This window comes from Astyanax mexicanus, chromosome 1, assembly GCF_023375975.1.
Source record: "Astyanax mexicanus isolate ESR-SI-001 chromosome 1, AstMex3_surface, whole genome shotgun sequence".
Taxonomy (NCBI): domain Eukaryota; kingdom Metazoa; phylum Chordata; class Actinopteri; order Characiformes; family Acestrorhamphidae; genus Astyanax; species Astyanax mexicanus.
The window spans coordinates 110,502,501-110,527,453 of NC_064408.1; the positions used below are offsets into that span (position 1 = coordinate 110,502,501).

General features: G+C 37.2%; 2 protein-coding genes across 2 annotated transcripts in view; one reads left to right on the plus strand and one right to left on the minus strand.

Annotated features, from left to right (window-relative positions):
* stx17 (syntaxin 17) overlaps positions 1-3,734 on the plus strand; it is a 22,762-nt gene extending 19,028 nt beyond the window's left edge. The window contains exon 8 of the mRNA XM_007229452.4: positions 1-3,734. This exon is cut by the window's left edge and continues 578 nt beyond it. The gene's annotated coding sequence lies outside the window, so the exon portion shown is untranslated.
* Positions 3,735-7,956: 4,222 nt separating this feature from the next.
* Positions 7,957-24,953, minus strand: part of erp44 (endoplasmic reticulum protein 44) — a 32,305-nt gene continuing 15,308 nt past the window's right edge. Inside the window, exons 5-11 of the mRNA XM_022679550.2 lie at positions 22,478-22,662; positions 20,762-20,877; positions 18,865-19,039; positions 17,179-17,290; positions 14,898-15,039; positions 12,930-13,032; positions 7,957-9,581 (exon numbers count right to left, since the gene is read on the minus strand). Of these exons, the coding sequence (XP_022535271.1) occupies positions 9,471-9,581; positions 12,930-13,032; positions 14,898-15,039; positions 17,179-17,290; positions 18,865-19,039; positions 20,762-20,877; positions 22,478-22,662 (944 nt within the window). The 3' untranslated portion in view covers positions 7,957-9,470. The remainder of the gene's footprint in view (positions 9,582-12,929; positions 13,033-14,897; positions 15,040-17,178; positions 17,291-18,864; positions 19,040-20,761; positions 20,878-22,477; positions 22,663-24,953) is intronic.

Genomic DNA, 24,953 nt, shown 5'->3' on the forward strand with positions numbered 1-24,953 from the left:
AATCAATATTTGGAGGAATAACTTGGCATGTGCATCTTGGCATGTTCTCCTCCACCAGTCTTACACACTGCTTTTGGAAAACTTTATGCCACTCCTGGTGCAAAAATGCAAGCAGTTCAGCTTGGTTTGATGGCTTGTGATCATCCGTCTTCCTCTTGATTATATTCCAGAGATTTTCAATTTGGTAAAATCAAAGAAAATCATTTGTAAGTGGTCTCTTATTTTTTTTCCAGAGCTGTATGTACACAAACAAGAATCTACAGCATGTACCGAACATGCATAACATTTTGACCATTATCATTTTTTTCAACTCCACTGAACATATAGGAGCACTTTATAGTTCTATAATTACAGACTGTAATGCATCTGTTTCACCTGTTAATGATCAGGACCCCACAGGACCACCACAGAACAGGTATTTTTTTTAGGTGGTGGGTCATTGTTCTCAGCACTGCAGTGACACCATGATGAACATGGTGGTGGTGGGCTAGTAGTGTGTGTTGTGCTGGAACGAGTGGATCAGACGCAGCAGTGCTGCTGGAGTTCTTAAACCTTCATGTCCACTTATTGTCCTCCTTGTGGATGCTCATCTGTTGCTGCACAGTTTGTAGTGGTCATCCTTAGCATGCTGCCTTTAGTCTAGTGCTGATGATGACCCACTACCCAAATAATAGTGACTCATTGGTGGTTCTCTGGGGTTCTGAACATTGGAGAACAGAGCATAACAAATAAAAAGGATTATAAAAAAAAGGATGCAGAGAAACAGATTCAAGATACAACTACAAAGTGCTCCTATGTTCTCAATGGTGCTGATAAGATAATTAATGAGTTTAGAAACAAAGAGGTGGTCATAATGTTATGCTTTGTTAATGTATTTAATGTATTTTCGCCCTTAAACTGCAGACTTCACTCTAATAACTGTTGTACGTAACGTACAGCTTACAGGTTTCACAGCAGTTATTAAATAATTTAAAGAGGTTATTGGTTAATAAGTCTGCAGTTTAAGGGGTTAAACCACAAAAACAGCACACAGGCTACATAAAGTGGACTTGCTTTGATTTTTACTGCTGATCTCTATTATTATGCCTTAAATAGTCAACCGTTTTTACACCCAAGCCAAAAAAGAAAAGAAACCGGCCACTGGTTTCTTTCTCCGGATCCTAACGGGTGTGTTTTAGTACCTCTGTATTGACGTGACTGTTAGTCAAACCGTTCACGAGTTTACTGTGGCTGCGGGCGACGCGATTTATCGGAGCACATTTCAAATGATAGTAAACAAAGTCCGGCTCTCTTTTATTGATCCGGCGGGCTGTGGCCGTTTGCACAGACAGCAGGCTTTCACTGGGGTGTCGTGCAGGTCTTATGCAGGGTTATGAGCGATATGGATAGGATTGCTCGCGAGACTGGGAGTGTACAGTGTAATATATGTGCCTGTGTTCTTAAGGGATGGTGCCAATTCATTCAGAATGAATTGATGATGGGTGAGGAGGCAGAAAGGCAGGCAGTCTGCTTTCTGGTAAGGGAGGTTTACCTTTAAACACAAAGCTACCATAATTTTTTTTCTGATTGTTTATTCTACTGTAGATTGCAGTACTATATAAATGTGGTCATACAAATCAGGCATTTTTGACCAAATGGCTTTAATTAAGAAACTGAATTTGATCCCAAAGTCTTGTGTTGCTTCACATCAGTTTACCTTTTCTAAAAATGTTTTTGTTTTTTGGAAATGTTTCTTAAACTGTTCTGCAAATTTCTGAGTATTGTTTTATATAAAGAGGTTTCATGGATTTCTGTGCTCAAAGCTTAAGAACATTTCAAACAGTTTTTTTTTATTATATATATTTTTTTGCACCAGCAGGATCACATCCTAAATATAAACTGTCACAAATGCAATACTACAAAAATAAAATAATAATCTCTCTTTTAAGGGATTACTTTAATATATTAGATGCTGTGTGTTTGATATCAGAGAGAGATTTACACATGAACAGTAATTAAATGGGACTGGGTGAGGTGTAACACTAGTTACCCATGGAAAAAAAACTCTTTTTTTTATTTATTCATCCAATTTTTTCATATTTATTTATTTTTTTGTTTTATAACTAAAACATCTTTCACATCATGGAAATCAAAGGGCTCTAGTTGTAAAAGTAAACAGAAGTTAAAGTGGTAAAGTGAGCGTACTAAATCACCTGCATGTTACTATAACCTAATATATAACAAGACAATTCTCTATGACACTTCACAGCATCACTGTTCCTGAATAATCAAATACCAGGAGTTATGGATTCAATTATGGTGTCAGTTTCACAGAAATTGACAACCAATAATTTTCACTGCAGGTTTACTCTATTTATTTGATTAGAGCCATAACATGGAATAATAAAGCAATAACTTTAGTAAGGGGCAAGTCTTAGGGAGTTTAGAGCACCTATAAAAGCGCAAATAATTTTTTTGATATTTGACACCACGTATCGATAATGTAACGCAAACTGATATATTGCGATATCAATATTGTGTCCCACCCCTAATTAGTTTCAAATTGGAAAGGTGGGTGAGTACAAACATGCATACCAGTAAAATACTATTTAAAAGCAAATCCTTAACAATACCTTAAAAAAAATGACCTGATAATATTTGGGATTCGGGTGTGAAAAGGACTTAATAAGTTTACATCAATTTTTTTAAATCCCATTTTCTCCCCAATTTACAAGGCTAATTACCCAACCCACTCATTAGGACTCCCCCTATCACTAGTGATGCCCCAACACACCAGGAGGGTGAAGATTAGCTCATGCCTCCTCCGACACATGTGGAGTCAGACTCCGCCTCTTTCTAAACTGCTGCTGATGTATCATTGCTGAGTAGCATTACAGCGCACTCGGGGGAAAGCGCAGTGACTCGGTTCCGATACATTAGCTCACAGACGCCTTGTGCTGATCGACATCACCCTTTAGAGTGATGAGAAGGAAGAGTGTCATCTACCCACCCAGAGAGAGCAAGGCCAATTGTGCTCTCTCTGGGCTCTGGCAGCTGATGGAAAGCTAAATAACCAGGATCGCCTTAGCCCGCTGGACTGCTCTGAGCCAAAAGGGCTTAAAACTTAAACAGATTATTCCTAGAGTAGGCATAACCCATGTCCACAAAACCAGGCGCGTGAGTTTTATGGTTTAATATTACATTTAATGTTAATAAATTGTGGGTTGGGTTTAATATAATTGTATATAAAATAAATATTACATATAATATTAAAAACATGAAGCTAGTTTGGTTCTTCCTCTTAATATTATTATTGTATTTGCAGCTTGTTTCAGTCATTCTGTAATCAGTTACACTCACTTTTGATGTTTTGATTCACAACCTGATGGTTCATATAATACTTTCACATTTTGTTTGTTGGACTTTTTCATAGAAATCCATGTGACCTGCCTGACCCTAATGTACTGCAGAGGATTCAGGCTATCAGTAAGGTTTTATGTGTCATAGCTGATGTCCAGCCTACATTTCACAATAGAAAACACATGCCTGTTGTGTTTGGAAGATGATGGCTGGTTCAGTTACGGGGGATGTTTCTTTATAATATCTGTAAGTCTGTTTTTTTTTCCTTCAATTATTGATTAATGAAAGAGTTTATTAATGAGGTACTGACTAGTTTTTGTTCTAGTGCCTATACTGACATTTCAGATGTGCCTAATTCTGACATATTTATCAATAAAGGGTTATATTTAAATTCATCAAGCATTTACCAACAGTGTCTCAGAGCTGTAGAACCAAAAGCTTACATGTTGCTTCCTTAAGGCTTTGACAGCAGAGGCCACTGAGAAGGCAAATCTAATACGGAAATCAATTCACTGTGGGGCTCCTTCAGCACAAACAAGATTTAAATGTTATTTGATCAAAGTCCTGAAGGACTGGTGGAAAAGCTGAACAATAGCCTTTTGTGCTTCATCGATTTGCTTTTTTAGCCTCAATTACTGAGAATATATTATTGCTTATTGCACAACAGTGGACGACTCGAGTCCTCGCTCTCATTTTCTGAGCTCAGTCGCTGGCTGGCCGGCTGACATATAGGGAACGAACGTGATAATTACAACATATCATTTCATCAATATGGAATTTAACAGATTTTCTGTATAATTTGCTGTTGAACAATTTAATTATTGTTAAAATTTGTTAATTGTTGAGAAACTTAAATGATTTTTTTACAGTGGTGGCTGCAGCTCGAAAAATATGACCTGTAGGGAAGTATATGGACACATTTCATTTCCTAGGGGCATTTTGGCCTAAAAATTATTGCTGGAATTCAAACTGGATATATTAATACACATATCACTGTCAGTGGTTGAACAATATCAGTAATTAAAAAAAAAACTAAATTTGCAACACACTTACAAATAAATAATTTATGTATGAATGAGGACTGTAGGAAAAATCTATTTTTGTTTATACTACAGATTCTCAGTTCATTTCAGGTAATAAATTTTGGACCATTTTAATACATTTTTGGTTGGTTTGGAGAAAGTGTGTTTAGACAAAATATTGTGACATATTGTACCATTTTTCTTGGCTATACATTATCAATACATGCCAATAAATATCAATATTTTCTCTTCAGTAACAAAGACACCGTGAAGTCTGGAAGCAGAGAATTGTCTGGTAATATATGCGTGATATCATCGTTATCATGGGCAATGTAGCGTTATAATATTGTATCGTGGGATGCGCTGTGATTCCCACTCCTAGTGTTTAGGGTTATTGTCCTGTTTCAATCTGAACTGTGTGTTCTCTTACAGACTAGACCAAGTTTTTTCCCCAGTCACTCCTTTAGTGACCCAATTAAATAATACTACCGCCACCATGCTTTACATAAAATTCCATTACAGGTTTTACAGTGTCCAAAATCTAAAGGCACTATATGTCTCAGCTGTTAAACTTTGGTAAAATCACCTCTCCGCAGTCAGACAACCTATTTTTAACCATGTAGTGTGATGGTTTCCTGTGAAGTATTTTTTTTCTCTTCTGTTTACAATTCTGACTCAGCAAATTTCACAAGAATGGAGCGTTTCAAACCAAACCACTCTGAATGTCTTTGTTTACTTTATCTTAAGGTAATTCTGATGAAACTTTAAAAATGTAAGTACTCCATTAGCAAAACTAATGGAAAAACCACAACTAATAAAAAAAAATTGACATTGGAAATAATGGCAACCCCTACAGATTACACCTCTTTTAAGGTTTTAGCACTAAAATCCAATAAACAAATCACATACTAAATATTAATAATAAGTGATAAGAATTTGAGTAAGAATTATGACAGATACTATTTTACCACAATGCAATGCGAAATCAGAACAGAAGGAGCCACTCACATCTGGCACAATATTAAAAATAATGGTTTGATAATGAAAATAGACAGCAATGGAAGCTACATAACTTTATAGCAACACCTTACAAAACACCTTTTAGTCCAAAATGGTAACCCACTTGCACTGGCTTTCAATTAAATAGACATTTAAGCGGACTAAGGTGCTGCCACTACGATCGGGAGAGCGCTGGTTCGAATCCCGGCCATGCAGCTTGCCATCAGCTGCCGGAGCCCCGAGGGCACAATTGGCCTAGCTCTCTCTGAGGAGGTAGATGAGTTTTTTTTTTTCCTTCATCACTCCAAAGTGTGATCAAGCATAAGCACAATACATTTAGCATATCACAAAACAGGTATTATTGAAAACAGGCAGCAATAACTACATAACTTTACAGCAACACCTGTTAGTGAAAAATGATAACCCACTGCCAAACCAGTCATATTAGGATACTATAAGTATATAGTTCATACCATACCACTGCAGAAAATATTTGATAGGAGGCTCCCAAATGCAAAAAAATTCCTTAAAAACAAAATGTTTCTAAATATCTGAAAGGTATTTCGTCCCACCCATTTAGCTGCTACTCAGCTGTATTTCCCCCCCATCACTAGTGATGCAACAACACAAGGAAGGTAAAGACATGTAGCAAGCATGCCAGCGCTTAGCCAGCACCATTAGCCAGTGCGCTCGGAGGAAAGCCAAGTGACTCGGTTCCGATACATCAGCTCACAGACGCCTTGTGCTGAGCGACATCACCCTTTAGAGTGTAGAGTTATGAGGGGAGAGTGCGCCATCTACCGACTTAGAGAGAGCAAGGCCAATTGTGCTCTCTCGGGGCTCCAGCAGCTGATGGCAAGATGCATGACTGGGATTCGAACCAGCAATCTCCCAATCATAGTGGCAGCACCTTAGTTGTTTATTCATTGATTTGTTCTTGAGACGTGTAAAACAGCAGATGACCCCAGTCTGGGGACATGTTTGTTTTGGGGGGTATTTGTGGGAGAGCCCCAAGGACACACAAGGCCTGGTCTGAGCTACAAAAGCCAGCCCCACGCCTTCCTGCTAACAAACACAGGACTTCCCCTGCACCACAGCTAGAGTGTGAACGAGAGAGAGAGAGAGTGTGTAAAGAGTGTAGATGAGCTGTGCAGTCAGATAACACAACACACGCGTCTGGAACTGTCTGAAAGGGGGAAAGTCCCAGTCAAAACACTGGACCAGCTCGCGTCTACGTCCCAGACACCACACACTTTCCACGCTAACACACGCACACACACGCTCAGTGGAAAAGATGGCAGACCGTCTCGCTGTCGGCGGCATGCGTATGACGACATCACTTGTTGTGATGTCATGGGTTTCTGTGGTGGGCGAGATGATGTCAAGACACATCCGAAAGGCTATTCATTTAAACGCCCACTCCTCGTGATTTCCACTTTCCTCAAAGTGGTCGTCGGATATGAATCTTACAAGAAAAAAAGCCCGACTTAAGAAACGTTCCTCAGTGAACATACGAGCGCAGGGTGAAGCATGACTCACTGTTTCCAGCTCCACTTCCTGCCACACATGCTCCTTCTGCTTTAACTTTAATTGAGCTGTTTTTGGGGAGAAAAAAAGAGAAAACTTCCAAAAATGCTAGCCCATGTTAAACCACGTCAAATGAAATACTACAGATAGAAAGTTAGGACTAAAGCCAATTAAGCAAAAGGTTTGGGCATCCTTGTGTGGAAGTTATGCTTTAAAAAGAAAAAGTAGTAGTGAGCAGCTTTTATAAATAATCAAGCATAAACACAATATATTTAGCAAACCTCAAAACAGGTACTACTTTCATAATGTAAAATATATCTAAATCATATTTTGTGGATTTGCTGGTATTTTGTAAAATCCATCCTGTCATTAAGCAGTATAATACTTTCAATGCCACTGGCAGCAACACAACCCCAAAGCATGTACTGTATATTCACCCCCAATTCTTCACAGTTGGCAAGGTGTTCTTTTCATGAAATTCAATTTTTTTTTCTATATATACAGCTCTGAAAAAAAGAGACCACTTAAAAATGATGAGTTTCTTTAATTTTACCAAATTGAAAACCTCTGGAATATAATCAAGAGGAAGATGGATGATCACAAGCCATCAAACCAAGCTGAACTGCTTGATTTTTTGCACCAGGAGAAAAGGCATAAAGTTATCCAAAAGCAGTGTGTAAGACTGGTGGAGGAGAACATGCCAAGATGCATGAAAACTGTGATAAAAAAGGGTTATTCAACCAAATATTGAATTCTGAACGCTTAAAACTTAATATATATGAACTTGATTTCTTTGCATTATTTGAGGTCTGAAAGCTCTGCATCTTTTTGTTTTTTTCCAGCCATTTCTCATTTTCTGCAAAAAAAAAATGCTCTAAATGACGATATTTTTATTTGGAATTTGGGGGAAATGTTGTTCATTTTACTCAAACATAAGACCTATAAAAAGCAAAATCAGAGAAACTGATTCAGAAACTGAAGTGCTCTCTCATTTTTTTTTCAGAGCTGTACATTTGCTGATTTTGACTCATTTTCATTTTTTTTAAAGTGTAGAGCAGCAGCCAAGGAATAGGATCATAACTTTATTAATGCAAATTTCAGTATTTCATGACACTGTGTAATGTCCTGATATATTCAAAATCAACTCATTAATACGAGTCTATAAAAATTAAATAAAGTCCAGAATTATGAACAGAGATTTTGATTAATAAAATAACTGTTAAAAAACTGGAGAAAGCTCCACTGTACATACAGTAAAATTACTATATTATTAAGGTACAATATTTTCAGAATGCAGTGGAGATCAAATCGTAAGCCAGTCATTGAATAAATTATTAGAAAATTACCTTTTTGTGTCTATATTACAATATTTAGCATATATTGTGCACTTTACATCGTCATGGTCAAGCAAAAACATTGTATTGCCATTTTTGCAGATTTTCACTTTTTGACAGTGTGAATCATGATAAAATTGTTGTTGTTAAAATTTTATAATGAATGGACCAAATTACAAATTAACCAATTAGTTGTCTCCTCTTCTGTAAAAATGCAACTATTTGGCAATACAGAGTTTTCCCTTGCCAGCGACTACAATAAAATAAAATAACCAACATGAAGCAATTGCAGACTTTTGAATGGAAGTGTATCTGTAAACAATGTGTTAGGAATTAAACATGCATTACTAAAAGGCAAGTGAGAGGCTGACCTTAATATAAAACACATGAAGACACAGGAAAGTCTTGTAAAATGTTTTCTTCTTTAATTTATCTTTTTTTGGTTTCCATTCCCCTTTCTGAGATGACTGATTTACAAATAACCCGTCCCTCTAAACCCCACCCCTGGCAAAAACCCCGCCCCCTAACCACTCATCCTTGTGGAATGGGCTGATATGAGACTACCGAGTCTGGATCGTAACGAGCGACGAGTCTGGAACCCCACAGTACATAAGAACACAGACTAATAAACACGTGTATCAAGGCTCCCTCTCTCTCATACACTCTTCTGACAGACATACACATACACACACACACACACACACATGCTTGCACACACACACACACACACACACACACACACATACTCATTCTTTCAATTGCACACTCACACACTACTGAGGACTGAAGGACTGAAGTTAGGGACCACAGGTTGACCGCAGATTCATCTGGAAGCTAATTTTCCATGATTCCACAGGCCTGCACGTGAGATCCAAACTGGTTTGAGCACGTGGACCCCAACAGGGAGGACCATCAATGTTTATCTGTCTATTTCTCTTCCTACAAAAAAAGTAGATAGACAAAAACCTAGGGGTCGACAAAAAAAAAGAAGAAAAAAAAAGAAAAAAAGAAAATCCATATTTAATTTAGACGAGACTGACCCACTGAGCACATACATATTTACAAGCTCCAAAAATAAAAGTAAAATCAATCTTCCTCTCACTCTCTTTCTCTCTCCATCTCACCAAAAAGAAAAAAACTTCTCTTTTTATCCAAAATAAAAGTTAAGAAAATAGAGGTGATGCAGCAGCAGCTGGCCGCCTGGGTTCTGGGCTGGGTGATGATACGGTAGCTTTGTCGTGGGTGGAGGTCACAGTTCGTCCCGGTCCCTGCTGAGGATGGTGTAGCGCGTCTCGCTGGGGGCCAGTTTCTGGAAGGAGCTCTCTGGGGGACTGCTGGCCACTTCATTAGGACCCTCCGGCTGAGGAATAAAAAAAATAAATAAAAATGTTTAGAGCTGTCAAACTCAATAATAAAATACATGAATTCATGTGTTCAGTACATGATGTATGTAGCTGATGTATTTAGATCACATTCATTTGAGTAGCTGCAATAACATTATTTTGGGCAGTTCACTGCATTTTATTTGGGATTAACAACATTAATTTGTGAAGATGGTCAGGATTAATTGCATAATTTATTGTATTTGAACGGAATTAACTGAATTATTTAATGTTTTGTGTAGCAGACTGCAACAAATCACATAAGTTAGTAATTCATATGATCCTGATTGTGTAGTTTATTAAAATAAATCACATAATACTGTGTAATCAATGGAGATGAATAAAGTTATTTTGAGTATTTGACCAGGATTAAGCAGATTCTGTGTAGTTGATTACAATGACATCACTTGTTGCAGTTTACTGCAATTAATCACATTTTTTAAATTATTTTGTGTAATTTATTGGTACTATTCAAATAATTGTGTATAATTTATTGGGATTATTTAAACTATTTTGTGTAATTTATTGGGATTATTTAAATTATTTTGTGTAATTTATTGGGATTATTTAAACTATTTTGTGTAATTCATTGGGATTATTCAAATAATTTTGAATATTAATCCATTTTTTGTGTAATTTATTCAAAATAATCAACTTTGTGTGTAATCTACTGGGATTAATCAGTTTTTGTTCTAGATCAAAATTATTGGGTGTATTTCATCATAATTAATAACTGTTGGTCAGATATCCACACAAACAGTCAGTTATTTGGATCAGTCGGATCAATTATAAGTGAGTTGGTGTTTTGATGCATCATATGCAGTTCTGCAGATGCCCGAGGATCCAGCCCTGGCTCTTCATTTACATACATTAGTCTTAATGAAATAAGGCCTGTATCCTGCATGCTTTTCCAGGGCTTCTGACAGGAGGATGTGCTGAGCTCCAGTCTGACGTCTAGGCTCGTCCTTTGATCACAGCGGAGCAGACGCAAATGACTGCAAATATCATCTAACGGGGAGCAGGTACTACAGATAGCGCCTCTAATCCTTTAATGACAGTTCAAATGAAGCAGCTATCTAATACAGTCAGAAATTTCCCACAGAAAAAAATAAACTAAACAGTGTTTATACGCTTTAATGCCTGAAAGGTCAGCTGATTTAGTAATTATTAACCCTCAGATGTTGCAGTTATCACTGATGATAAAAGCATGGCCTAATTTTACACTGTCGTTTGCAGCTAGGGGTGGGCGATACGGCAAAGCGACAAAACGAATATCCCAATGTAACTTTTAGTTTCAGTCACAAAAAGCCACAGAACAACTGTAATGTAAAACCCTGCGATGAACGTCAATCAGTGACAGATGCTCTAAATGTATGTTGTAATAACACTGGATTTAAGGGCTCCATAACACAATCATAAGCACTGAATAATGCATTTGCAAAGCATTTATATATAGCCTACTTATGAATAGCTTATGCCAGTATGAATAACATTACATAGGACATTTTATGCAATAAATGAAGGGTAGCTGTTAGGATAGTAGTTTTGTTAAGGGAATTATGCTAAAGCCAGGGTTCATACACTTTTTAATGAATAAACTTCCATGACTTTTTCATGACTTTTCCATGCCTTCAAGACACATTTTTGTGACCATACGATTATTTAAACAGTGCAGACATGGACAATAAAACCAAAAATCAACTAAAACTATAATTTAAAATTGATTATAGTAGTCCTAAAATGAATCTGACACACATGCTTTAATAATAAAATGTGTGTCACACTGAATTAACTCTGAGCTGACGTATTTGTAAGCTCAAAATATATTTTCTCCGTAGATAAAAGGAAACACAAAGATTTGTAGACCAAATTTCCATGACTTTTTCAAAACTTTCTGGGTATTTTTATTTTTCCAGAACTAATCCAGGCCTGGAAATTGCTATTTCAAATTCCACAACTTCTCCATGTTTTTCATGACCGTACGAACTCTGTAAAGCAGTGTTTCTTCCCCATACAAATGTCAAGCTTAAACCTGTCTCGCGGGGAAAAAAAGTTTAGCGTGGACTTTTAAAGAGGGATCTGGCAACCCAGTAGCGATAGCAGCGAGTGTGGTGGCTGAGCAGTGAGAGCAGCTTTCAGCAGAAGAGGAAAATTCGGGCATTTGCAAAGAAGATGCTTCTGCTACTTTTAAGATGTATATCTGGCTGCATTTTGGCTCCAGTGGAAACAATAAACGGTGACAGAGTGACCAACAAGACACAAACCATATGTAAATACTGTAATACACGTGACTTTCATATGCAGTTGTACTAATCCCTTAGCTCTGTACTGTATTTAAATGTTCTGTCTCTGTTTGCACTTCAAGCATAGGCTTAATATGACTGGTTATGTTTATGCATAGTTAAATTACAAGAGATTTAGGAGAAAAAAAACACAAACCATAGGCTTAATATGACTGGCTGCGGTTTGCACTTATTGTTTGCACTTTCTATTATATTATTGTTTCTATTTCTTATAGAATCAATGTGTGAGAGAAACCAGTCTGTTAAGTTTGTGTTATATGATTTTGTCAAATAAAACTCAAGTTTTTAAGCCATTTTTCATTTTTGACGTTTTCTTTAAAATTTTATTTTTAAATCTCGTCTTGTGTCGTTCTCATGCACCCAGTATCGTGTCTCGTCTTGTGATATTAGTGTCTCGTCACACCCCTACATTTTCTATTTTTATATATAATTTGATATTAAATTATTGTCCCCTATTTGTAGTTCTCATGAGACAGGTGGAGAAATTCTATGTAATAGAATAAAGAGTTAGAGGGTGCACTTTATTCTATATATTAGACCCTGTTCATTAACTTGAAGCCCGTGTGTAATCTCTGACTGATTATTTAAATTATTTTGTGTAATTCATTGGGATTATTTTAACTATTTTGTGTTATTTTTTGGGATTAATCAAATAATTGTGTAAAATTCATTGGGATTATTCAAATTATTTTGTGTAATTTATTGGGATTATTCAAATAATTGTGCCTACAGAACAAGTGTGCCTACAACAAGGCACACTTTAAATAAAGTGTTAACAAATAGAGTAATTATTTGGTAAAATTGGATAAAATGAAATATTGGAAATGGTGTTCAAAAATCATCATATGGATATTAAAACACTTTATATCGTGATATATAATTTGACATTGAATTTTTGTCCAGCCCTATTTGTAGCTTTCTGAGACAGGTGGAGAAATTCTATGTAACAGAGTTAGAGGGTGCACTTTATTCAAAATATTAGACCCTAGGTAATTATATTGAAGCCTGTGTGTAATCTCTGACCTGTCCTGGGGTGCTGTCTGTGGGGTCAGGCCCGTGGTGGAACTCTCTATGCAACTTTCCAGAGTGAAGATCCAGCACAAACTGCCGCAGTTTTCCAGGAACCCTGAAAACACACGGACACACACACACACAGTCACGTCTTTGTCTGAAAGCCAGTTGTTTAGATGAGCAAACAGGACGAAAATAAAAGTAAAGTTGATGAATGCGTTTATTGATTGGATAATTGATCGGGTGGGATCTGGGAAAGCCGGGCAGTCTCCAGTCTCCACGCGTCTTCATAACGAGATAACGACATTGTCTGTCCTGCCGCAGACGCCATGTTAACCCTAACTCCTGGCCAACCAGCGCCATCAGCGGCTGGTAAGAGGTGGGCTGATAAGGCCGTGATTGGATAATGGAATACAAAACACAGCGATTGGTTAATGAATTGCGGCGTGTGCTGAATTACAGAGCTTTCTGGAGCAGAACTGCCTTTAGAATATAAATAAATAGACTGTAAATCCCACAAACAATCCAAATATCTTCTACCATTCTTTTTCTTTTTTCAGCATAAAACAACTGCCCTTTATATTGTATGAGCATACTGCTGTATTGTGTGAATTACATAAGGACATTACGTATTTTGTTTTTAGAACAGACGCACTAAATTTTCATCCTCCAAAGCACTTTTTTACTTCTATATACTAAAAGGTAATCAATATAAGTAATATAACTTACACTATTTATCCAGAAGTATCTGCTCATCTGCATTGTGTTTGATGTGAAGCTTGGATAAAGCCAAATGTGCTCTTTTGGGGATCTGTCAGCTGATAGCAAGCTGCATGGCAGGGATTTGAACCAGTGACCTCCCCATCATAGTGGCAGTGCTTTGGATTGCTGGACCACTTAGTGCCCCGAGGGTTAATTATTTTGGCAATATAGTGCATCATTGGTGGAAAGCAAAAACTAGCATGTCCATTTTAAAGTTTTAAAATGTTTGACATCATTCGAATATGGCACTTGGTCTTTATATTATGCTAATAATATAGATTTAATCTATATTTCAGTACAAACAAAATGTGGAAATGTAAAAATAATTCAAGAAAAAACAAGATTTTACAGCTTGTTCTGGATACTGCACACTGATATTTCGTACGCTAATCCTCCTCCACTCACAGTGCAAATATTAAGCTGATTGGCTCTTTTTGTTGAAGGGTGGGTAAATAGACACCATGTTGAGCATTATGAAATAAATACGTAGGAGAAGAGTTTAAATCCAATCCATTTTCAAGAATTTTCAGCATGAAATTGTTGCCAAACTTTGTGAAATTCACAAAATTAAAAATATTATAATATTGGTTACAAACAAGACTGCTAAACACCAAAGCAGAACTAAATAAGTACGGTAATGCAGGTTTTGCCTGGAATGTTAATATCTGTACATCATTAGCACGTTTTAATTAGCACTGCCTACATTTTCTGTTCGTCATACAGGTTTATGTAGTGATAGTATTGTTGATGCTGAGCAAAAAAACATCTCTCTAAAAAGACAGCTTTACATATAAAGAAAAAAAACTATATAAGCTTTTTTAACAACAGAACTACAGCAAAAATGTAAGATATAGATAAGAATGGAAACACCTGCCAGCATAAATGATTCGTATAGCTCCTTCAGACACACGGCTCAGGTACAGCTACAATTTAAGTTTTTTTAATTAACTAAAAGTTCAGACCTAAAGAACTTCGGTATATGTATATATATATATATTTCAATTTAAAGATGGTTTGGGGGTGAAGGCATAATTAGTGTTTAATTGGCAGGTGTCTGGTGCTGCAGATAACCTGCAAGGAGGAGAGTGGGGCTATAATTATTCTTCTATATGACCCACACGCAATCTCACACACACACACAAGCTTAATTAAGGAAAGTGAACTAGAACACGAGAGAGAGAGAGAGAGAGAGTGAGAGTGAGAGAAATGGGTACTTACGCAAGGTCGCTGAATTCTGGGAAGACATACATGTGACGGAAACTATCGATAGCTATGACAGGGCAGTCAGCTGGAGTCTTCTGGATGTGCAGCAGAGGATGCCGAAACTTTTCACAATCAGCGTGTAAGAAATTTATAGAGCCTGAGAGGAAGACACACAGAAAACACAGAAAATAGGTTTCGGTCACAATTACAGTTCATGCAGTGTGCCACAGAAATACTGAGAACTGTTCTTGCTTACTGACACTGATCCCATAATATCAGAGTAATTTATTAACTAATATAGCACTAATAAAGACCAGCAGACATAGGGGGTTTAATCAAATCTAAAACAACCTAAAACAATATCACGCGCTAATGATATTCTTGGCAATATGACAAACACTGAATTTAAAAAAGATATTTCAAGAATACACTACTGCAACAAAATGAAAATTTAATTTTATTATTGCATACAATACGATATGCCACACCCCTAACTGAGATATAAAAAATACAAGAATTTTATCAGATTTGTAACATAAGTCAATGATCCAGAATGTCATGATACTAATAAATGCACTCCAAATATCTCCATATATCCAGGATTAAAGTAAAATAAATTATACTGGACAGATATATTTTGTCTCTAGTAGATATATAATGGAAAATGAGAACAGTGTGATTTTTTTCTTTTGCTAAAAACAGCTGATAATTAGGGGTGGATGATAAGGGTCTAATAATCAAAAATGTTGGTAATATTATTGTGTACGATACGATATAGCACACCCCTAACTGGCACACTGCTTTTTTCATTACAAAGTAGCATTATATGTCCTGTGTATGTGGATTTAGTGCAGCAGAGTGTTTTTGCTAGGACTTTTCCCGCACCTAAAGGTATATTCACATTACCAGGCTGTACTTAAGCAAATCTGACTTTTTGCCTTAATGTGACTCAAATCTGATGTTTTCAGATCCAATGTTTTCAAATCAGATTTCAGTCATTTTCATATGTTGTCTTAGATCAGATACGTATTGGATTTCTGGCCTTGTAACATCAATTTGAACAATCCTATTTCACACGTCTTTTTGCCTATAAGCTTGCACTTAAGTGCTGTTTGTGATATAGGCCTTAGGCCCAATTTCACCCCTTAGTCCTACCCCATCTGTTTAGTGCGTTCACGTCTAGGGGTAGGATGTCCTGATTCTTGTTAGGCTTGAGTGGGAGGGGGATTGTTATGACTTCACTCAAAACAGAGAGCTGAGAATCACTGGCAAGACAGCAGCACAAGCAACCAAAGACAACCGCACATTTAAATATTTACAATAAACACTATCAGCCCAGTTTTATGTGTAGTTTCAATGTTTTATGGCCTTTTATTTCATAACAAGCACGAAGAAAATTGACAGTGGTTTGTCTCGGTAGCTACAGGGTTGGACAATGAAACTGAAACTCCTGGTTATAGACCACAATAATTTATTGTACCAACAAACAGTTGAGGAGGTGCACATTGAATTCTGCCATGATTTGGGCAGCCGCGGTTTTATGTTTTTTGGATACAATCCGGGTTAGCACCTGAACATCCCTTTCAGACAGCTTCCTCTTACAGCGTCCACAGTTAATCCTGTTGGATATGGTTGGTCCTTCTTGGTAGTATGCTGACGTTACCCTGGAAACCGTGGCTCTTGATACATCACAAAAACTTGCTGTCTTGGTCACAGATGCGCCAGCAAGACGTGCACCAACAATTTGTCCTCTTTTGAAGGACTCTGGTATGTCACTCATAATGTTGTGTGCATTGCAATATTTTGAGCAAAACTGTGCTCTTACCCTGATAATTGAACCTTCACACTCTGCTCTTACTGGTGCAATAATGTGCAATTAATGAAGATTGGCCACCAGGCTGCTCCAATTTAGCCATGAAACCTCCCACACTAAAATGACAAGAGTTTCAGTTTCATTGTTCAACCCCTGTAACTTTCTTGTTCCATCTTAAATGTTGGAAACAGAAGGTAGAGGTAGACGGTAGAGGTTTCAGAATTTACAGTGGAATATATAATATAATAAAAGAAAATAACCAAAACTGCTAATGGGAACCCGAGCAAAGCTTTAAAAGCAATAGCATGCTGATTCTCAGCATCATCCCTACCTACCTCAGCTCCCTGTTTCAGCTTTGTGTGTGTGTGTGTTGGTGTGTATATACACCCCTCTCTCCAAACCCATGTTCTGACCCTGAGACCTCTTGACCCCTGTGTGTACCCTCCTCTACATGCCTGCTGTTTTACTGCTGTGTGTACACACCCTTCTCGCTGATCAGCTGGCGAGCCACCTCGTGTTGGAACTTCTCCAGACTGTCCGTGTCCTCCTTCTGATGGAAGAGAATTAGGAATGGAATGCCCTCTTCTGTCAGCTCCTACAAAACACACACACACACACACACACACACACACACACACACACACACACACACACACACACACACACACACACAGACACACACACACACACACACACACACACACACAAACACACACACAAACACACACACAAACACACACACAAACACACACACACACACACACACACACACACACATACACACACACATACACACACACACACACATACACACACACACACACACACACACAAAGCTTGGCTTAATACTAAATACTATGGCTAAACACACAGTACTTAAAAGATTTAAGGGATCTGAGAAAATGGTATCATGAGTATTTACAGTATATTAAAGGGGTTTATTCTGCTTTTGTTGGAGCTATTGTCTCTACTGTGGAAAGAAGACTTTATCTTAGACTTTGGAGCATTTCTGAGAGGATTTGGTAGTATACATATCCTAACTCAACCCAAATGTACTGAATGGAGGATCTCCATTATTTTAGAGAAAACAGTTTCACTGCTCCACAGCTCAATGCTAGTAAAACTTCCACCTTCTATTAGCCCTGACCTGACATTAGGCATGGTGCCAAAGGTTAGGGCTGCAACTAATGATTATTTTGGTAGTTGACTAATCTGCTGAATTTTTTTCCGATTAGTCAATTAGTCAATAATTATTTAATAATTATTTGCTGAGGGTCTTGCTCCTGTTTCTAGCTTTCTCGGTCTTTGCTTTAAAACGATAGAAACATCTGAACAAGGGATTTAAGCCCTTCAAATGCCCAGAACATTGCCCTTTAAATGTGGAAAGTGCTGATAATTAGTGAGGAAATAAGTTTTTTGTTGTGTTTGGGCAGTTTTGGAGACTTTAAACTGTGTAAGTGTCCCCGTTACTGTGTAGTGATACAAATGAATGATAAGTCGACAATAAACATTTGGAGTCGATACATTTTTATAATCGACACAGCTGATTATATCGACTAATCGTTGCAGCCCTAGAATAGGTTCCTGGATTTCCTGCTTTAGAGAGTCTTTTTCTATTGGCTATACTTCTCTACAGGGAGCAGACAAGTGTGCACAGAATTTTTAGAGTGTTCAGTGTTGTGTATTAAAAGTAAATAAATAACAACAATAAGTTGTTTGCAATGTGATCTTAAATATTTCAATTCCACATTAATTACACAAGTTAAAATATCATACCACCTATATTAATAATAAACCAAATTCAATTAATTCAGATTAGAAAACACAAAGTTCACTTCTTCCAAAAGTTTCATAACCCAACTGAATCATGGAGGATTTACATCCCTGCCACATTCTCCTCAAGTGTGGACACACTCGCACACTCACAGGACCCAGAGTGTGGGAAAAGTACACTAAATAGAGGGGTCTTTTCTTATGCTAATGAGGGAATCACTGTACAGCCGGTACAGCACTAACACGCATGAAAAGTTTAACATGAGAAAGAAAGGAGAAAAACAATACAGTACTCCCTAAAAACCTCTAAACTAAAGTATGAAGAGAATAGGAGAGAGACAAAGAGACAGAAAGAGAGAAGGAGTGGCAGGTGTGGGTGGGTGAGGGGTGGTATACCTCTCCATTTTCGAAAGTGATCTCTCGCACCAGGGGCACGCACTTGTCCTGTGCCCAGGCATAGACCAGGTCAAAGTTTGTGAGTGAACCTAGGTAGACCATGTCAGGAGCGTTCTCTCCTAATGGTTTATAGATAACGTTATCTCCACTGAAGCGCTCCGGCTTGGACACCTCGCTGAAAGAGAAATAAATAAAAAAATGCATGTACAGTTAAATTATATATACTGTGGAGAGTGTTACACTGTTTTAAACAGATGATTTAAAAGTGAATCTTTATGAATCATCATTGGTATTCACCAGTGAATCTGATCTAGTCCTGTAACAAATCTAGCCTGAAGTAGTACAGATTCACATTGTGTCATGTGACATTGTTAGCTGTGCACTAGAGTATTTGAGCGCTTTCAGGAACACAGACTAAAACAGTTTAAATAGATTTTTATTGTTTAACCTCCATACAACACTACAGATATTTAAGGTACTGGTGGTCAAACACAGTAAAAAGAACCAAGAATTTCTCGTTCTGAGGAAAAGTAACTGAGACCTGATATATTATCCTTAGACTTACTAAACCATCTGTTATTATGATTACTATAAATAATACTACACTGCACAAAGTGTATTATTAGTTAATAGACATTTTAAAAGTTTTAATAAATGAAGTGATGCAAAATCATTTATTAGTATTTTTTGTAATATTAATGCATACTGAGTACCGTGTTTTTTGGACTATAAGGCGCACTTGAAATCCTTTAATTTTTTCCAAAAACCGACAGTGCACCTTAAAATCCAGGGTGCCTTATGTAAGAATTCTACTAATCCAGGAGCAGTAAAGCTATTAAGGAGCAGTAAAGCTATTCTGCTGAAGTACAGCGTTATACGGTTGAGTTTTCAGTTAAGTTTCTCCAGCACTAAGGCTGGGTGCAGCAGCAATAGCATTAGCCGCTAACTGCAGTGCTAGATCTTTCGCTGTTCAGAGGTGAGAATATCAGACAGTAGTCTGCGTGTTTGCTGTTTTAAAACAAGCTACATGTGACGAACCGCTAGTTGATAGCACCCTGGGTTTCCGAAACACTCAGGCTCCTCAGTCTAGTGCTATCGGGTGGCACGTAGCAGCTAATGCTAATGCTGCTGCTGCTGCACCCAGCCTTAGTGCTGGAGAAACTTCCTTAAAAAACTTCCCTTTAGACAAAATACTATAAATCTAAGACTACTGTGAATAAACAGAAATGCTTTACTCACCCAAATAAACATTTTACAGAAAATCTGTGTAGATTAACATCCAGTGCTATTTTAAAAATGTTTTTTTTTTTTTTTTTTTTTAAATATTGCAGTTGTGTATACTATTATATTAAATTGTAAGGGAAACATGGCAACACCCCTGCTCACTTTGATGTAGGCATCATTACTAGTGACACCTAATGTATCTTATAATCTGGTATTATCTGAGAAATATGCTAAATAAACACTTACTTAAAGGCTGTTTATATTATAATTTTCACATGTGCATAAATAAATATATTTTATAAACATGTTTTTACAAAAAGTGTCAAAATAATTTGATAATGTGCAAAAATGACATACACCCACTGCTTCATGCTGCCCAATACTTCCTACTACTCGCTATCATAATTTAACCTATTAATATTTTTATTATATAGTTCACTGAGCATCCTGACCATTCCCAAAGTCTGGATGACTCAGAGTATTTACATGTTCTAACTCACTCAATGTTAATCATTTACTTTTGCAGGCCACGTCTATACTCAGGGTTCATTCATGTGCTCTAGTACTTTGTGAGGCAAAGCTCTGCCACACTATTACAATACTACTACATATTAATATAATATATTGCTTTAATAGAGAAATGAGATGCATCTTGAGTGCTGAGGTCTCTTACCCAAACGCTGCCATGAAGGCGCAGTCATCTCGCAGGATGTTGGCCACTTTTTCGTATGCATGGTAATTGTCTGAGTTCTTCTGCTCAAAGTAGCCTATAATGGTTCGTCTAGATCTCTGGGGAACGGAGAAAGAAAGAAATAGTATTTAGTTATATATTTATATATTCATAGCTTATACACTGCATATGAAACAGCCAAAACACCAAAACAAATGGTTAAATTAGTTAACCTTTAGTTGGTGAGAGTTAATTTGTACTAAGGTACTCCGGCACTTTGGCAACAAGGCATTAACCTGCTGTTAAACATATCTATCTTAAATGCTGCATTAAGGTGAGATTCATTAAAGATAAAGCATACACAATGTTCCCCATTCCCCAAACATAGTCCATCAGAATAAAATAGACATTTTGGTGAAAGAAGAATCCACCACATTAGCAGTGTTGCTCTAACACACATGTAAAGAAGCAAACTACCCACACCAAAAAAACATTTCAGGGTGGTTTACCAGACAAAGATTATGTCTAGTCTACATTTTTCTTTCAATGGGAAATTTCCATTCAAAATCCTGGGTAGTAAATCTATCCATCTCTTGCACCTCAGCCCGTGAGGGTCTTGTGTTTTCCCATGTTTTTGGTCCCATGAGCTCCTGTCCTCTGTTTTCCGTTATGTGTTCCTAGCCTTGTTTTGCTGCTGTCTTGTCTCCCTCTGTGCACGCACCTTGTTTGTTACCCCGCCCCCTCGTTTCCTTCCCCAGGTGTTTTCTGTTTCCCCACTCTGCATATATAGTCTTGCCTTTTGTGACTGTGATTGAATTTTAGTATCTTTGTTTGGACCTGCCGTGTTACCCTGCTTTAAATATTGATTTCTGGTAGTTTGAGCCTCAGTTCTGTCGTGTTTTTTGTAAGTTACTGGTTAGTTTTCTTTAGATTATTTCTTTTTCTTTGTTTATTTTTGTTTCTTCGTTAGATCTTGTTAGACATTTGTTTTATGGTTTTTGTTCCTTTAGTCTTTGTGTTTGATATGTTTTTTTGGGATATGGAAAAATAAACTCGACTTGCATCTGCAACCTGCATCTTTATTACACCTGTGGTGCAGATATTTTTTGGACATTCTCATTTTGAAGATTCTAAAGCGCCAAGGCTACAACGATTAATTTTTGGACTGATGTCATAAATTATGACACCCCCCACCCCCCCCCCAAAAAAATAATCCTTGGTAGTCCAACACTAGGCTTAATATTATATGTCCAAATGTTTGTTTATTAATAAATGCATTCAGCTACACAGATATGCAAACGCACACACACAGCATATCTAGTCCCTGTGGAGAAGTACAGCCTATAGATTAGGATTCAATGGGAGCAGATATTTATCAATTTAAGGACACCATGCCTGAAGCTAGGTGTGTGGGCTATAGGAGCATAAATTACTTATAGGAATAATGGAAAGCCTTATCTGAACAGTAGAAACACTTTAACAAATGCAGAATAAACTTTTTCAAAAGTAAAAAAGGAAAAATAATACTTATTTTTAAAGAAACAATGAATGAGCAGGTGTCCCAATACTTTTGTTTATATAATATATGGTCTGGTTGACTATGTTTGGACTGATAATTCATCCAAGATGATTCGCAGTAAAAGAGCTTAGAGGTTTAGAATCAGGTTTAAGTAAAGAGTTATTATATTCATTAGACAGGGACGATTTGAGTGAACTCACATCTATTTTGGTGACCTCTTCCAGGCTCTGAATCTCTGAGATGGGATCCACTTTCTGCTGCCGTATGAAGTCTGCGATGGCCGTCACTGACCTCTGACCTCTGTACTCCCTCTTCATCATCATGCCATTCCTGAAGAGCTTTAAGGTGGGGTACTTACTGATCCTGTAGCGCTGTGCTATATCAGCTAGAGAAAGACCAGAAGACCACTATTAACATGAGAAAATATCTAACATGTCTTCAAGTAACATTTAAATAATAAAACCATTAATATCAATATTGTATTATCATACTTATATATAGCTTTTCTCATTGTTGAGGTTTGTTTTTCCTAAGACAGAACATGTATGTTAAAGTTCAATTCTATTTATATGCGTCTGTGCGCTGTGGTTTACACTGGAACCAACACGATAATCATCAAAGTAATCAGCTCTAGAGGCTTAGAATTCAGTTAACTAGTTTAAATAAAAAAAAAAATCATATCCACTATTGTATTGTTTTCTTATAAATCTTGAAAAATTTGGATTTAAAAAGGTATGATATTTCAGCAGGGTGTTGTGTGGCATCCCAGATTTCTAATTGCTGTTCTTTAATTATGACTCACTACATGGGAAGTGTGTCAAATATTTATGCACAGCGACGAAAATAATTTGTTCTGAAAAGATAGTCTAAAAATTGAACTACATTTGGGTGACAGAGGTGTCTCATTTCTGTGGCTGTGTAAACAGTATTAACTAGGGGTGTGACGGGATATTGTGGCACGAGATCTCGCGAGATTAAAACGTGACAATATTTCTCATCAAGCTTTAACCTGTCTCGCGGGGGAAAAGAAATAGTGTAGTGTGGACTTTTTAAGCAGGATCTGGCAAAACAGCAGGAGTGCAACTACATACTGTTTGTGGTGTATGCAAACATAGTATTGGGGGGGGGGGGTGGAGGGGGGGGGGGGTATGGAGGAGATACGTTCTGTCATTACTAGCCCAACGCGCTCCGCAAAACCAGCAAGCTGATTGGCTGTTTCTCCTGAGAGAACATTTATTTGGGGCTTTCATTTGGCGCCCCCTTTAGTGCAGCGCCCCTATATATAAATATGTATATTTATATATTTATATATAGGCCCCACCATATATAAATACTGTAAGTAAATCGTACATGTGACTGTTTCATAGGAAGTTGTACTAATCCCTGAGCTCTGTACTGTATTTAAAAAAAAATGTTCTGTCTCTGTTTGCACTTCAAGCATAGTCTAAATATGACTGGTTATGGTTATGAATAGTTAAATTACAAGAGATTTAGGTGAAAATAAAACACAATCTTGTCTCTTCTCGTTCCAGCGAACCCAGTATCGTGTCTCGTCTCGTGATATTAGTGTCTCGTCACACCCCTAGTAATAAATCTGACTGATTTTTAATTCTGTTTTGAGTCACTTCAATATGTGGTACTGAAATCCGATATATATCTGATATGCGGCAATGCGACAGTCTGAACAGGCAGATCAGATTTCGTGTGACTTTTACATTTAAAGAGAAGGACAAATACAATGTGAGGAGAACGGGAAGTGTCAGTCACTGCTAATGTTCATTTCTCCATCTATTGACTAAGGACTTCAGTGAAGCATAAATGAGGTAAAATGATTTAGAATTGTTTGGCCTGATTTGTCTGTGTAGCAAGGTGCATTTAGGTGCATCTACTGAATTGACCAAATAGAGCTACAGATTAAGGCTGCAGCTTAAAAAAAAAACAACTAAAAATAAAAACAACTAAAATGCAGCTTGTGCCCATATAACATGCACTTTTTACAGCAAGGCTTGAGTGTATACACTGGGATTAGCTCAGCTGCAGCCTGAACTCCACAGCTCTAGAGATTCTATGAAAGGATCAAAGTGAAACTTAACTTGAAGCAGTGCACAATGCATTTGGTCAGATTTTTGTCAAATTAAAAAGATAGTGTGAACAGTCAAAAAATTGGGCCACTTTTACCTAGAGTTTGAATCTGACCTCACATCCTTAATAAATATAATATTAATATATATTTTTTAAAGCTGACAAATGTAGAGACATAACTGGAAAAATTAGGAAAAAAGCCTACAGACACTTTGTGTGACTAAAAAAGGATGAACAAGGGGATTTCTATTTATCTTTCTTTAGCTACAGGAGAAATTTCAACATGATGGGGGAGTTTCTCTTGGTTCTTTGAGTCACACTGTAGACGAGAGTGTCAAGAGAGACAAAAAAAGAAAGAAGAAAATGAGAAATGAGGGAGCGAGAAGCACGGGAAAATGAGGGAAAGATAAAAGCCAACCCCATACTGGGGGGTTAAATACTGCAAAGCTCATCGTGAGGAATCTCTCTCTCTCTCTGTCTCTCACACACACACACACACACACACAGTAGGGTATCTTTGAGCTGCCTTCACTTCACAGAAGATGCAGTTTTGTCATTAAACCATCAAACACTTTACAGGTCATCAATAATTCT